Below are 16,383 nucleotides of genomic sequence, written 5' to 3' on the forward strand. Positions count from 1 at the left end.
CTTGGTGTGTGATGAATTGACTAATAGAGCGTGAGGAAGTCTGTGCTCCTGTATTTTGAGGTGAGTGAAATTATGGCATCATTTTTATTTTAGCGCTAATAAGCAGGTATTGGTGTCTGCTCACCGTACCTGCCCTGTTAGCTTAGCTTGTTTACTAGCTTCAGTCGTGCCTTCTACGGTCACTTCTCCCGCGTGCACCATCTTTACGCTGTTTGTGTTGATGATCCCTGCTGTGACTACAGAGCTCATTCAGCTCAGTGTTTGAAAACTTGGAGAAGCTCAGTGAGACCAGAGAGACTGAGTTGACTGGTTATATTTTGTGTTGAGAATGTGCGAGCAGAGACGTTGGATTTACAGCAGGTGATTGAGGGATTTGTGTTTACTAGTAACTGAACTGAAAGAAAAGCATTTAGCTAGGTTTTAGCTAGTTAAGCTAGCTTTTAGCTAGCTGAAAGACAATAATGAGAGACAGTCGAAATAAAATGAGTGTTGTGCCATTTTCCATTTCACATAATGCTCTTGTTTAATCTTAGTTTGTAAATCCAGTGAATCCCAGTCATTGTCGACATGTGTGAGCTTTTTTGTTCATGAACTGATGATGAAATGACACACCTGCCCAGGAAACATTGAGTAGCCAATCTTATCCAATTAATTTTTAACCCCCAAAATGTGGGCTCTATGTGTATAAATTGCTCCCACAGTTCTTTCTATATTGATGTAAACTTACTTGAAGCTGAGACTTTGCACTTAAATGTAGTTTCTGTTATTTTATTTCAAACTAAATGTGCTGAAGCTCACAGCCTGAAGAACAAAACAATGTGTAACTGTCCAAATACTTTTGCTCTTGACAGTATTTTCAAACCAATGCTTGATTGTCTGTAGCACTTCATTCAATTGTACTTCTGTCTTAACAGGTGCCTTTTCAAGATAAATCTAGACAAGGAACCAAAGTGGAGAAGAAAAACTAAAAAACAGCAATTCATCAATCCCAAAGCTCTGTCTTTGATGACAAACATTACCAGCTTTCAATGGAGAGAATAGAAGGTATCAAGGATGCACACACAGTTTCTCTCTCTCTCTCTCTTGCTCACTCTCTCTCTCTCTCTCTCTCTCTCTCTCTCTCTCTCTCTCTCTTACTCTCACACACATACTCAGTCACTCTCTTTCATACACAGACAGCTCACAAATATAAGCAAGTGTCAAACCATTTCCAGTTAAATTTGTTCATTTGGATATTTGTAATGTTTAAATGTTCCGATGTTCCATTGCAGGTTCATTCTGCTTTATTATGATTTAAAAAAAAAAAATATATATATATATATATATATATATATATATATATATATATATATACATTTTTTATATTATTTATTATGCCTATGCGCCAGCAACAGCCAGGGTCAGAGGCACTATGTTTTCTGGTTGTCCGGCCGTCCATCCCATTCTACTGAATGCAATATACCTCAGTAATGCCTTGAGGGAATTTCCTCAAATTTGGTACAAACGTTCATTTGGACACAAGGATGAGCTGATTAGATTTTGGTGGTCATAGGGCAAGGTCACGGTGACCTCATGTGTGGAGCCAAGACTGTGGTGCATGCCGGTTTGTGGCAAGCATGCACTGTCACTCAAAGCAGCATGCCCTCAGTTATGCACCACTTCAAGCCTTAGTAAAATTTAAACAGATGTTATATAAGAAATCACTCCCCTTACAGTTGCCATGAAGGAGGAATTAAGCTATAAAGACCAAAACCGTTTTTTGTATCAGGCTGTAAACATGTTTATTTCTGCTGTAGTGTTGGACATTTTAACATGACTCACTTTTGGAGCCAGCCTCAAGTGGTCATTGGAGGAACTGCAGTTTTTGACACTTAGGTGTTGGCTTTATTTTTCAGCCTCTGATGTTGCAACTTGACACATTGGCCGAATCACACAACCACGAAGTCATTCACTACAAGAGTTGACATCATGAATCAATTACCACGCCTTCAATATCAATATTGCAACTTTGACCCCTTCACTTTTTTATTGGCTCTCTTGCATGATATAGACTTTAGTGATGATTTGATCTTCATGCGCTAAAAAATGTTTAACAGTTTGAACCGGATTGAAGAATATTATATTTCCTCACTTGGGGAAAAAAAAAAAACAGTGGTGGCACCGGCCCCACTGCAAATATGGCTGAAGGGGTTGTGTTTGCTTATTGCTTTTTCAGAACCAACACAAATACGTAATTTGCTCAGGGATGTTCAAACCTTTGCATACATCTGCACATAAATATAAGCAGCAGTAGGAAACAGATTATAACAACTAGTATTTAACTAGTGCCTGGTTGAGACTACAAAATCGCCGTGTAAATCGCGGGCTGTGTTATGTAGGGTTTCCACTGAGGATAGTGTAAGCTGCTGGCTGGTCTGGTGCGTTGCTCCAGTGACGCTGTGTGGCTGCATCAGCGCATGGTTGCAACGCGACAGCTCGCAGAGACGTTTCATTTTTTTTCCGCTGCTGTTGTTATCACATTGGGTCTGTCCTACGCTCCAGAATGGAGACCAAGCCGGTCATCACCTGCCTTAAAACCCTCCTCATCGTTTACTCCTTCGTGTTTTGGGTATGTTGCTTTTCGTTATCTTTTTTTAATCACCCTGCAGAAAATGATCGCAATCCATTTTTTGTTTGTTGTTGTGCGTGATGAGCCAGCATCATCATCATCGACGGAATTATTATCTCGTCTCAATAAACGCTAAATGATCGACGGGGCTCGCCTAACGACACCTCATTTAGGGTTTAAGATATGCATTTTTACGTCTTTTATTATGTAACGTGTGTTAAGGTTACACATATTTGGGCTGTTGGGCGTCAGTGGTGTCAGTACATTGCACACATAGCATCATGGTTGTTGTCAGTAAGCGCGGCGGAGGATTTTAATATCACTGCAACGATTTAAGTCTGTCCGATAAGACCAACGTTAAGGGCCTAGTCTGTTCGATAAGGCCCGTTTACAGCCCATTTCTGACCACATACTCCACATTTTGGGGTCGTTTCTATATATTCTTAAAGGGACCTTCCACCATTAGTATATACTCATGTATAGATATTGGTGAAACGTAGCAAAGTAGTAGATTTACTCAAGTACTGTAGGCTACTTAAGTATTTCAATTTATTTAAGTATTTACACTTTATGTTAATTTATACTTCTGCTTCACCACCTTTCAAAATGGAATATTGTTCTTTTTACTTAGGATTAAAATTTTATATATAAAACCCAGTTCATGAAATATTGATTATGCATTAAAGAATAAACTGCCCAAATGTATATAAATTATTTAAAATGATCTCCCTCTGAACAAGCTAAACTTAAAAAAAAATTTTGCTTAGGCTACATTTTTATTGTATGATTAATAATCATCAAATGCATATATGTAATATATATTGTATAAATAAGTGTATTGTGTATATATATATTCAACACTGACAGGAGCCATTCCTCTTTATAATGAGTACTTCAGATATTTTACAATTTCTTACTTTTATATAAGTACTATTTTGAATGCAGGACTTTTACTTTCAATGAAGTATTTGCATATTGTAGTATTACTGCTTTTACTTAAGTAGGAGGAGTTCTACTTCCACCACTCTATATAGATAATCAGATCTTTTACTTAATTAAAAGGGTATAAGATTGTAAAAGAAATACTGCATTACAAGTAGAAGTCCAGTATTCAATATCTTACTTTTTATAGTTTTATTGGGAAAATAAGTAGTTGAAAAGTAGCAAAGTAAAAGTACTCGCTATGCAACCAGTGTTACATTGCTATTAATTATACCATTGGATTATTATTATTGATTCAGTAACATTTAAGTTTCATCTTTATGTAGTAGCTGGATGCAGTATAACTAGTTTTACTCATTTTACAGACTCTTGGGTGGTTTAACTCACTGTATTACAATGTATTGCATTTTATATGCTCATTTAGGTTTTTAACACCTGAATCTGAAAAGTAACCAGTGACTATAGTTACCAAAAATTGTAGTTGAGTTAAAAAATATATATATTTTCCTCTGAAATTTAGTCCGTTAATAGTAGAAATTTGCATAAAATCAAAATACTCAAGTATTGTACTTGTACTTGTTTGAACAGAGTAAACAGTACAGTGGTGGTTATACAACGGTATGTTGATAGTAGCGCATGCTTTCATTAGATAGATAGATAGATATTTTATTTATCCCCTAGGGCAAATTCATTAGTCTGCAAATTGATTTCTCAATTAAGCAATTAATCATTTAATCTATATAACCTTAAGAATTTCCTTCAGCCTTGGCTGACATCCTCAAATTGTATACTTTGTCTGGCCAGTGGTCCAAACAGATATTTAGTTTTCCATAATGTAATGGATGGTGAAGAAGCAAATCTCACATTTGAGAAGCTGGATCCACTTCACACATTGAAACTTGCAAGGTTAATTTCATTGATACAATGTTTTGAACTACAAAGTCTTGTCAGGCAAACGTCCATGTGAACAAAGGATGAGGTTATATACTGCACACAGGCAAGAAAGTGACTGCTCCGATTACAGTAAGGATATTACTTGATACAAAATAACACTGCGTCTTCTCCTTTTCTGTTGTACATTGTTTTTATCTTGCCCCTGTATCCAGCTGGGGTTGGGTCTGTGCACAGTCCACCTTGTTGGCTTGATGTTTATTTTACCACTTTTACATGCTGTTTCACTGAGGAGCAAAAACATCAGACACACCCTAAAATATTACTCAAAACAGCACCACAAACGCTACAAAATTTATCATGGAGTTCAGTTAGTACCTCTGGATTTTTTTGCCAAGGTCTCGTGCTGCAAAGCTTTGCTCTGATTTGAATTTATAAAAAGCTGTATTCACCATGCTCAGCAAGCAGAATATAACCACATTCATTTGAAGAATAGATTCTGCCCATCTTTTCACTGTAATTAAAGCTCTTTGTAACAAGTGTCCTTAGTATTTGAGCCAGCAGATTACTTGAGTTGTCTCAGCTACTCAAACTAAATACATTTGGTTGCGACTGCTTCCAATTTTGGATAAATTACTTTGAGATGAACTTGTGAAGTGAGGGGTGAAATAGCATCTTTTATTCCCTGTGTGCTTTTCGGTGGTTTGGATGTGCTTGTGTTTACCTTTCGATTACCAGTTGAGTCTTCAAATATGATGTAGCGTCCATGCAATCAACAATATGATTCTAAGACCACATATCAGCCAGGCTAAGCAGAACAGTGACTGAATTTAGAACGTTTTTGCCCATAATTTTTGACCACAGTTGTGAGTTATAGGCTCATTCCTGTGTGATACATTTCTGATAGCAGCCAAATATGGCCAGAGTGGATTATCTAAATGGAACATGTGGAAGAGGTTTATCCGTCTATAATGTGTTTAGGACATGAAGAGTGCCTTCTCTGTTTTTGCTACATTAACCCTAAACTGTGGGAAGTGAAAATAGCCTCTTTATACTTGGCCATGGACAAAACCTAGATTAACCTCTATCATTGGGGAAGAAAGTCCTGGTGGAAACACAGAACTGAAATCAGACTTTCAGTTAAGATCTGTAAAAGAAGAGCTGTGCTGTGTGTCCTCCTGCTCCGCAGACATGTGCCAGTGTCATAGATATGAACTTTTATATTTAGTCAGGATTGGATGGTCCTCCAGCCCTCCCCGTGCATCCACAGCATCAGGTTTCAGATGTCTGAAGCGCAGAAGCGTCTCACAGTTCACTGGCTCTCTTCAACCCTGAGGGTGAAGCATGGAGAGGGCACTGGCACCAAGTTCGAAGTGGGAGAGGTGCCTCAGTGTCAGGCCTCGGTTTCACTGTCATCGGCTTGTCATGGCAAATAATGTCTTAAGTGTGAATATGTGTGTGTTGTCATACTTTACACACAGGACGGTGAAATGAAGAGCAGGTGGCAGAGTCTGCGTGGTGTCCTCGCCAGCATATTTTGTCATCACACCTTCTGTTTCTTTATTAGGCCCGGGTAGGAGGAGGAGGGAAGAGGGGTGACCTGTTTTACACTCTGTGCTGTAACCAGGGTGGCTGGGCAGGCATTGAATTTCAAACAAAACGTGCGGGAGGAAGGGGGCTGTTTGGAATTCAGCAACAGACTTGGAGTCGAAATGACTTGTCCCTGCTCCTTGGACTTGATTTCCCTGTTGGCTTTAAAATGAACACTTAAGCATTGACAAGATGATCCTTTATTTGTATGAGGCAGCAGTTATTAGGGGGAGCGACATTTTGTGGCTGATGATGTAGGCAATAAACAGTGAGTACATCGTGATCAAGAGCACTGTTGTCTTAAAAGACAGTCCGCTTAAGCTGTTAGAATCACTGTTAATAGAAACAGTAGATGTCATTACTTACAAATCAAATCATCAGACCGCAGTCCTTCAGTTCAGCTGGACAGGGGCTGAAAAGAGGGGATACTTTACATTAGTTGATAAATTGATTAGTCAGAAACAGTCAGAAAATTTGACAGAAATAGTCTTGGTTATTTTGTAAACAAAAACATTTGCTGGTTCAGGCTTCTCAATGTAGGGATATAATGCCTTTCTTTGTCATACTTGATAGTAAACTGAATATCTTTTGGTTTTGGACTATGGATAAGACAAATCAAGACATGTGTAGCATAATCATTTAATCCAGACAATAGTCAGTAGACTAATCGATAAAGAAAATGATCAGTTGTTCCAGCCTTACTTTACATTGAATTACATTAATGTGGTAGACACTTTTTATGGTTGGGTAATAGGATCCTATATACTGTGAGATGATAAATATTTCTGTACATTAAGAGGTTTTGACGTACCATTTGTACCTAATTATATATCTGAGTTCATTAGACCAGTGTCTCCCAATGTTTTTTAACTCATAGCCCCTTAAAACAACGCTTTGTCTACTTGTGAGCCCTCGTCGAAGATCGCATTTGTATGTTGGAGGTGGCCAGCTCAGTCAAGGATTCACATTGTGCTGTTTGAATACTTTTATATCAAAGATGTAGAATCATCAACAAACAAAATACACACCAAGCTGGAAAGTATTTTATATATTATCTCAAGCTCCAGCACTTAAATTTGTGACTAAGTGCAAAAAACACTTTATACATACACTTATAATATGCGATGATTTACATCATACATGTTTATAAAGCATTAGAATCAATACTGGTAGCACATAGCAGCTACAGTAACACAGGGAACAGCAGGATGAGGATTCAGATAAAGAGATTACAAAGACATTAAACAGACAACTCTTGAGATGATCATAAATAGAAAATCTAGTGGCTCTCACTTCTCACTATGTGTTTCACCTGCCCACAGGCTGTCAATAATACCTTTTTATAGGTTTTGCTTACATAATAGAAACCACAGCAACGTGTTTGTCATAAATACGAAGAGATAAATACATTAGCAGTATTGTGGGGAACCAGTGCAGACCTGAAACTATTAATTAATTAAATATTTGATCAGAAAATTAATTGATTTCACATTTATTTTGTTTTTTGAGGTTGCCAAAAGTGAAGTAGTTACTGCTTTTAAATCTAAATATTGTATGGCTTTCCCAGTCCTCTATGATAGTAAACTGAATATCTTCAGGTTTTTAAAATGTTGCTCAATCAAAAAAAGCAAGTTGAAATATTTCTTCTCTTTTTTTTTTTTTTTGGTTTGTAAATCAAACAAATAATTGATAATGAAATTTATTACTAGCTGCAGGCCTTAACTAGTGTATCTGTAAATTCAAGACCTCGCTGTAGCTTATGCTTTCTTCAGGAACTGCCTCTCAGTGTGTTTTATTGTGCGTGTTTTCTCCCAGCCTAACCGTTCTTATCATCTCGGCCTCAGCTGAAACTCATTGCACTTCTGTGCCAGTGTTGATAGGGAAATCCACGTGTGGATGTTTGCATGAGCAACGATCGAGTTTAGTCACGTAACACAACAGCCACAGTGGATATTCTCAAACTACTCTCACTGTATTTAAGTATAAAAGAACTCCTAATTAAGAACTGCAAGCAAATTCAGAACAATGCAGCAGTCAAAGGACAGGCAGGCTGGAGGCTGGCGGTTTATCATGGTGAAAAACCTTTGCCCAAGCGTTATGTCTACACCCTGCCAACGGGGCAAAGAGTAACTGTTGTTAGCACAGTCATTAACCTGCAGAGGCTGATGTAAGCTATAGTCTCAGAGTGAACTTAACAGTCAAACTTTATGCTGGTTATACTTGCATGCAGCAGAACTTGTATTTTTTTTTGTATTGTTGTTTATCACTGCTGTAATTTTCTCACTTTTACATCACATCAGGCCTGATGATATTGTTGACCAAGAGAGGGAACTTTTCTTCATCATTATTTCAGTCATGTTAGCTCATTTTCCACTGAGAGCTGAGTGTATTCTATTCATCGGTTTTAGCGGTTACAACGTGAACAGAGACATTTTGTACAGACTGCTCCCTCTCCATAGTCAGAGGGCCTGGCCAGCAGGACGGCGAGCAGCCTCCTCTTGGAAGGAAGGAGGTTAGGATGATGAGTTGGCCCTTGCTCGAGTCAGATCATCAGCAGCCGTTCCACACCCCACTCTCTTTCTGATGCCAGCAAGACATACCCAGCTGAGACACACGCCGCTTCATCTGCCTCGTACAGCACGCTCTTTTATCCGCAGCCTTCATTTGAAATGCTAAGAGAGGCGCAACAGGAGGAAGCGTCTCGCCTCGGATCAAAGAGCTTCTTTGATTTGTCCCCTTTCTTTTTGTCTCTCTCTTTCTGTATGTGTGAGTGCAGGCATATTCATAAAGCAGGTGATCGCTATCCCGTACTCCTGATAAATTTGTGTCTTCTGTCTGCCATCTCCTCCTCCTTACTCTAATTGCTCTCCTTTCTTGTTCCACCTTGATCTTCTTCCTCCTCCTCCCCCCTCGGCACGCTGCTAAAACACAGCTATTGTAGTATCGCAGAAGTGCACAGATAAAGGCCTGTTCTCTGCTTTCATTCTGTTTCCTGTGCTCTCTCTCTGTTACATCCTTCTCTCCAACCCCCACCCTGTAGATAACAGGAGCCATCCTGCTGGCAGTGGGAGTATGGGGGAAGTTGATGCTGGGCCCGTACATCTCTCTGATCGCCGACAACTCCACCAACGCTCCGTACGTCCTCATTGGCACCGGGACCGTCATCATCGTTTTTGGCCTGTTTGGATGCTTCGCCACCTGCAGAGGAAGCCCATGGATGCTGAAGCTGGTGAGAGGCTGTAGGAGAAAGGGCGGAGTGTTATGTTGCAACGAGAGAGAGGAGTGTTGTAGATGCTGATTAATTAGCCTCAGGTCACATGATAAAGGGAATAATGGTTGACCTCTATCATGCGGAGAGGGATCAGAAATCCAATAGATGCTGCAGGGCACTTTGGTCGGTTAATGGTGGTCAAGTGGGTGTGTTGAAGCGTGTATGTGTGTGTGTCTGTGTGCAAGCATATGCAAATGATACACATCTAAGGCAGAGGGTTTTCATGCAAACTATGCAAATCTCGCTCTTACTTCTTCTCTCTGTAGTATGCCATGTTTCTGTCGCTTGTCTTCCTCGCTGAGTTAGTGGCTGGGATCTCTGGATTTGTGTTTCGCCACGAGGTCAGCATGCAGTTCACCACATAACAACCTTTATAAATCTAACACAAAAGCACCAGAGCACTCTTATGCCGTTAATGTGTGTGATTGTGTGAATATATTTGCATGCCGCAGATAAAGGGAACCTTTCACAGGACGTACACTGACGCAGTCCTGAACTACAATGCTGAGGATGAGGCGAGCCGTGCTGTTGATAACCTGCAGCACAAGGTAAGTCCCTGACATCATCAAGGTCCGACAGCTGATAAACACAGAAGCTGGATGCATAAACTGCACATCTGAAAGACAAAGGTGGCAATTCTGCATTTTTCTTCTTTATTGTCAACAAATTCCATGGAAAAAAAAATAAAAATAATTGGTTATCATTTTATGCTACTAACAAGTATCGCATGTGTAACCAAAGCCTGATGCGGCTTTTGTCTGTGCTATAGATCTCCGCTGTTGTCCAACTGTTAAAAACTCATCAATGACACATTCCTGCACTACAGTAAAAAAGGGCAGTTTAGTTTATTTTGAGACGTTTCCTTACATGTAATAAACTAGCACACCAAATAGGAATTGATCTGCAGCTCAAAATAGACCCCAACAAATCCTCTATTTACTGTCTATTTGATTAATGTTTTCAATTACTACTTTAAAAAAATTGAAACTGTTTTTGACCCACTTTTTAAAGATTTGCATCTTCAGTAGGAATGAATGGGTTTGGGTCTTAAGCGCCACATAAAAGGAAATATTGAGAGACCTTACACATTGTTGGTTTTGGTATAGAATATAGATATATAAGGCCAGCCTTATCTGTGAATTCTGATGTGTTCTCAATGCTCTCTCTTATGTTTGTTTTTAGCTGCGTTGCTGTGGCGTGTATAACTACACCAGTTGGTTTGGCAGTGTGTATTACCCATCCAACGGCATTCCTGCCAGTTGTTGCTTCAACTCCTCTGACTGCAACCCAGAAGACCTCCGCAATGCAACTATAGCTCCAAACAAGGTCTACCACCAGGTCAGTATGTTATTGTATTGTCTATGAGCGCATATGTCATCAGTCAGCAGATGACTGTATTTACATCTGACAGGTCCTCATGCACTTTTTTAAAACCATCTCCCTCCTCCACACACTAACAAATGCCTCAGATACTCTCCCAGATATCCATCTTACCCCTAATTTGTACATATAACATGTCCCTGGACCCTCTGCGAACTAACCTGCCCCCTGTCTTTCAGGGCTGCTATGAGCTGGTCACTTCATTCATGGAAACCAACATGGCCATTATTGCGGGAGTGACGTTTGGGATCGCCTTCTCACAGGTAAGAGTTGATGCTGTGCAAATAAAAGGTGGCATGTGTGTTGTATCAGTATAAAGAAATCGTTAACGTGTTTGAAGTGGAGGCATAATTACTGAAAACAAACAAGACACTTGCTAAAAATATCAACGGACTTAGTCATATTGCATTTTGTATTTTGTGCTCACAGTTTGGATTTGATAGGAAATGTACTTTACAGGGAAATTCCATTAAGTCAGAACCAGTGTACTTTGAAAAGAATAGGCAACTTTATTCCCCCTCCTTTTGTTTAAAATGGAACCTTATATTCCCTTGACACAGTGTACAGTGTAGTATCTGTATTATAACACGTTTTCAGCAATTGTACATATTGTAGAAAAGTACATACTTGTAGCAATAACCTTTTTACAACAGGGCAGAAAAACAAGAAATTACATCTTCATTTTGAAAAAACTAAATAGTCACTTGCACAGTTTTTTATCTCCAATTAACCAAAGCCCTTTCCTGTGTATCTTTCAGCTGATTGGCATGTTGCTGGCCTGCTGTCTGTCCAGGATCATCACAGCCAATCAGTATGAGATGGTCTAGCTGACGTGACGTGGCAGGTGAGAGACACTCACACACAGGCAACCACACATAAGTAGAGTTAAAGCTGATATAATCAATATTTTTATATCAATGAAGAATTAAATTATTATATATATATATATCACTTTCAAACTCAAAGCATTTTAGTGCCTTTCACCACTTTGTTTTGGTTTGTGTCACGTGGCTAGAAACACATTTCCAAATACATACAAGTGTTAATTCGTTGGCCGCAACATCTTTTTTAGTTGATAATAAGCTAATGTGTTTTTAGCTTGTGCTGTTGTTCCCAAGTGGCCAAAAAAAAGCAATGAATGCAGGTTTTATTCATTCATAGATACTTTTTTCTTTTTTTTTATGTTCTCTGGTCCATCCCTCTGTTTGTCCATCCCATTCTCGTGAACGCGATAGTTCAGTAATGCCTTGAGGGAATTTCTTCAAATTTGGTACAAACATTCACTTGGACTCAAGGATGAACTGATAAGATTTTGGTGGTCAAAGGTCAAGATCACTGTGACCCTACAAAACACGTTTTAACAATAACTCAAGAATTCACACAGCAGTTATGACAAAATTTCACACAAATGGTTCATATTTTATGTTTCTGGACAAACAGGGATGTAAGTTGAAGCTAGTCTGAGTGGCGGGGTCATACAATCACAAAGCACTAATTCTAGTTTCTATGTGTTTCTATCTTTTTAGGGAGATGAAGAGAAGAAGCAACAAAGAGCCTTGAAACATGACGAGTAAATTCCCGAAACACTATCACACGTCTGAATTGGAATTTACCTCCCTCCGTCTCTCTGCCTGTGATCTTAATGTAATATCTTAATGTATCTTATTGTAAAGCACCATTCCTTGACTCACTGCTGTTGCATCAAAGCTTTCTATACCACACATCACACTGTCGCTTGATGTAGAAGTTGCTCATTAGCACATATCTTGGATCAGTACAGCCTACAACAAGCAGGTAGACCGGAGTTGTCTGGGTCGACAGCGGTGTTGGTCTCAGATAGGTGATTGGGTGCAACTTGGCTTCTCAGTTGGATGCAGCATGCTCCACCGAACGTCATCAGAAGGCTACTGCACATCTTTGTACAGAATGACATTACTAAAGCTTGAAAGTAATACTTTAATAGACGGGTTTAGTTTTGAATTTGACTTTGCTATTGCTCACCATTGTATATACCTATGGTTGTGACATTTTGTGAACTGATTGAGTACCAGGGATGATATTTTAAGTTTTTATGAAAAATTTGGAAATCGACAAAGGAAAGAATAGAGAGAGCTGTTGGAGTATTTTTACCTGTAGACAAAGTGCGATATTTTTTTTTATATTTAATATTTAATTTAACTTAATTTAGTACCGGTATTAGTTTATGGCTTTAGTCTAGAATAAGACCACAGATACCAAATGTGACTCTTTCCTGTCTATCCTCCCACAGTAACATAAAATAATAGTAAATTTTACCGGAACTTACACTTCTTAATACATTATAAATGATATTTAATATCAGTTCATTCGTTTTACTGGGGAGGAGAAATATATTCATCTAGCGAACAAACAAATGAGGTCACTTATGTAACAAATCAGTTACTCTTTAGACTGAAGGTCCTGTCACACCAGAAAGTGAGGAACGGACAATAACTTCACACAATTTATCCAAAAGATGGATTTGTACCATCAACTCCTATCTCATAATTGTCTCTAAACTATTCCCATTTTGTGGAGCAGTTTATATTATAACAGACGAGGAGATTAGATAAAAGTGGATGGTGCAATTCAGCTAATGTGTTACAACAGACCCTTCGCACTGCAGATATTTTTGACTTGTCAATGTAGAGAAATCATTGGTGTAAATAACAACATTAATCATGGCTCCATTCCTTTGTGTCCCAGTAAGCATGCACAATACCAGGACCCTAAATCTGCCTCACCTAAATGGAACACAGCCATCGTTTATGCTTTTAATTCCCTGTGCTTTTCCTGCTTTGACAACTCAAAATATCTGTCAGTAAAATTATCTATATCTTCCTCTGTTTTGGACTTTTCTCCCTAAAACAGCAGTTGTTAATGGTCAGGTAAATTCATGTGTTAAAGCTTAACAGAGTTGAAGTTGACTCAAAGTTTAAGCACAGCTTTAAAATGCGTCAGTTTTAAATGCTGGTGTGACCGGGCCTGCCTCAGTTTGCTAAACAGATAGTTGACCTGAACACGTTTCAAGCAAAGTCCAAACGGCCACGCACGAAGGTGGATTGGAAAAACTCGCTGTCCAATCAGCATTTTGATTTGACACTCGATTTTACACTCGATTGTCAGATGAAAAGTAATGGAAGAAGTTGTGTGAAGAATGAAGAGAGATTGAGACAGAGTTTTAAATCCTAATTGTTAGATTGGCGGTTTTGGAAAGTTACAAAAATGATCAGACGTGGCGCCTCCCCATTAGAAAGATGTGTGCAAGGGGACAGAGTTTCGGATGATCCAACAAACACTTAATATCAAGTAGTAATGTTTTAGTCCTTGTCTTTCTTGTTTAAAAGAAACAGGAAATGTCACGATTACGCTTAAAATAGCAGTGAACAAGAGCTGATTTTCCTTTCTTTCTTCTTTCTTGCTGAGGTGTAGTGATGTAGGAGTGTACCTGACATCACTGTTGGGTGTGGTCACAGTTGCAACAAAACAAAGATGTTCAATGTGACAGAGTTCAGCAAAACAGCACTTTTCAGCCTGCTCGTGTCATATCAAATCATTAGGGCCGTGGAATTCTTCTAATTGAAAGCAAAGCCAGCTGCCTGCTACAATGAGAGAAGTCGACATTAGAGATACGCGGGGACTCCAACAGTGTCCATCTAGTATTTACAGTATTCTATGTAGTGCATCAACATGCCTCCATCATCATCACCATCTGTAGATATGTATTGGAAATGTAATTTATATGATGTAATGTTTCTCATTCTAATATGCTAATATATAAATGTTGTGTCAGAGTTTTGATTCCGCACTTTGTGCTGTTAATCTGTATTTGTTTGATAGTTTATAGGAAAACATGCACTGACAAAATAATCGTGGCCAATGTTTTGTTGAGAGTAACGTGCAACATGTAGCTGTTTCAATTTAGCTGTATACTCATTATGATTTGGTTGGCATTACGTTTACAGTTTCACCAAGTGATTTTCTATCTCTCTTTCAGTGTGTGATTTTTCATCATTGTTTGACTATCCTCTTAACCCTGTGTGTGTAGTTTCCTTGTATGACGAGGCTTGTGTGTGTGTGTGTGTGTGTGTGTGTGTGTGTGTGTGTGTGTGTGTGTGTGTGTGTGTGTGTGTGTGTGTGTGTGTGTGTGTGTGTGTGTGTGTGTGTGTGTGTGTGTGTGTGTGTGTGTGTGTGTGTGTGTGAGAGAGAGAGAGAGTGTCTTGATTTTGTGGCTCCTGTTATGTTCAACTTTAGTCAGTATTTGGTTGTGGCTTTTAAAAACCTTATTGCGTTTAAATTTGTACATTTATTTAGTGAATGTATGTTTTCCAACACGCTAAAACTTATTTTCCTCCCTCAAGCTTATATTGTCCTGTAAATACTAAATTGTAATACCATCCAGCGTACACATGGGGTCACCAGACACTCAAAATGCACCATGCTGTCTACTATTGACTAAGTCACCATCAGTGGTCTTATTATCAATAAATATACAGATAACAGTTGTGTTTAGCGTTTACTTCTTTTGCTATGAGACAGCTTTGTACATTTTAAACATAGAGTTAAATAGGTGTCTTATTACATGTAGCCTATTTAACAAGGCTGGCTTGTTTGAACTGCCTGTGTCATTCTGACATTAAAACCCCTCACAAGGCTTCATCCCACTGCGCTGATGTAGTGGCTGGGTTAAAATATGAACATTGTATTTTAATGACTTATCAATAGTTTTATCATTTAGAGAACACAAAAAGTGATTATTTAAGCTGTCCCCACACTTAAATCGGGACAAGCCATATCTTTAGCTTCAGGATTAGTGTTCGACTTGGCTGCAAATGACAAAGGGAGAGACTTAAGAAGATGGACGTTCGGTCTCATAAAAATCAGAAAAACAATTCGACAATTAAAACAGTGCTGTTTTATTTTTGTAAACTTAGTCTTGATATATAAAATAGAGTAGCTGACAAATTCAGACTGAAAAAATACCTTGAATGAACATTGAAAAAGTCAGTGGAAGCTAAATTGAGACTAATTTCACCTTTTATTCGGATCAAAATGGGGAATAAGCTTCTACTGTTCACAAAAAAAACCCTGTATTGCCAAATGATGGAGAGACATCCCGTGAGCCAGCTGGTCATCAGCCTCATCTCCTCCAAAGAAAACAAAGGAAACTCCAATGCTGTGGAACAGTCGATACTGAGGGAAGAACTGACTGAATAACTTCAACCCAACCTGGACAAGCAACCCAGAGGAAACAGGCAGTCACTGGCTTCTTACGAGAGGTAAGGCAGAGCAACACTCTCTGCTACACGTTGCAGCATGTGTAAGGTTTTTTGTTTGTTTGTTTGTTTTGTTTTGTTTACCAAAAAATAGCTCAAACAACAAGAATTCCACACACTTTAACAGCAAAACAAAGTGATGTTGCCATAAAAGCAGAAATAAGACCGCCTGAGGGGAAACCAGCAGAACACATGAAACTGTAAAGCAGTCTGAGATTTATTTTAGCTCCTTTCTGCTCTTTCTCACCCTATCACATACTACACTCTTGCTCAAACTCATAGTCTAATATAATTCCTACCTTCATGGAGGTTATAATGCTCAGTTTTTGTTGAAACTTAATTGAAGTCTATGATCATTAGGTTTTACATAGGCTACTTTGTAATATTTTTTATATCTTATACTAACT

At 38.7% G+C, this 16,383-nt stretch overlaps 1 protein-coding gene across 1 annotated transcript; it reads left to right on the plus strand.

The window, feature by feature from the left end:
• The first annotated feature begins 2,408 nt into the window (after positions 1 to 2,408).
• Positions 2,409 to 15,202, plus strand: tspan7b (tetraspanin 7b). Its single transcript, XM_056389787.1, has 8 exons — positions 2,409 to 2,608; positions 9,072 to 9,260; positions 9,569 to 9,643; positions 9,755 to 9,850; positions 10,485 to 10,640; positions 10,862 to 10,945; positions 11,441 to 11,526; positions 12,209 to 15,202. Exons 1-7 carry the CDS (start codon positions 2,543 to 2,545, stop codon positions 11,507 to 11,509), a joined length of 735 nt encoding a protein of 244 aa, XP_056245762.1. The 5' UTR covers positions 2,409 to 2,542; the 3' UTR covers positions 11,510 to 11,526; positions 12,209 to 15,202.
• Positions 15,203 to 16,383: the final 1,181 nt, after the last annotated feature.

Source organism: Seriola aureovittata, chromosome 11, assembly GCF_021018895.1.
Source record: "Seriola aureovittata isolate HTS-2021-v1 ecotype China chromosome 11, ASM2101889v1, whole genome shotgun sequence".
Classification (NCBI taxonomy): Eukaryota; Metazoa; Chordata; class Actinopteri; order Carangiformes; family Carangidae; genus Seriola; species Seriola aureovittata.

Excerpts from the sequence above, each read along its gene's own strand:
- tspan7b (XM_056389787.1), top strand. The coding sequence starts at position 2,543 with ATGGAGACCAAGCCGGTCATCACCTGCCTTAAAACCCTCCTCATCGTT. Across the intron at positions 2,609-9,071 it reads TTTACTCCTTCGTGTTTTGG|ATAACAGGAGCCATCCTGCT; the intron begins GTATGTTGCTTT and ends CCCACCCTGTAG. Across the intron at positions 10,946-11,440 it reads TTGGGATCGCCTTCTCACAG|CTGATTGGCATGTTGCTGGC; the intron begins GTAAGAGTTGAT and ends TGTATCTTTCAG.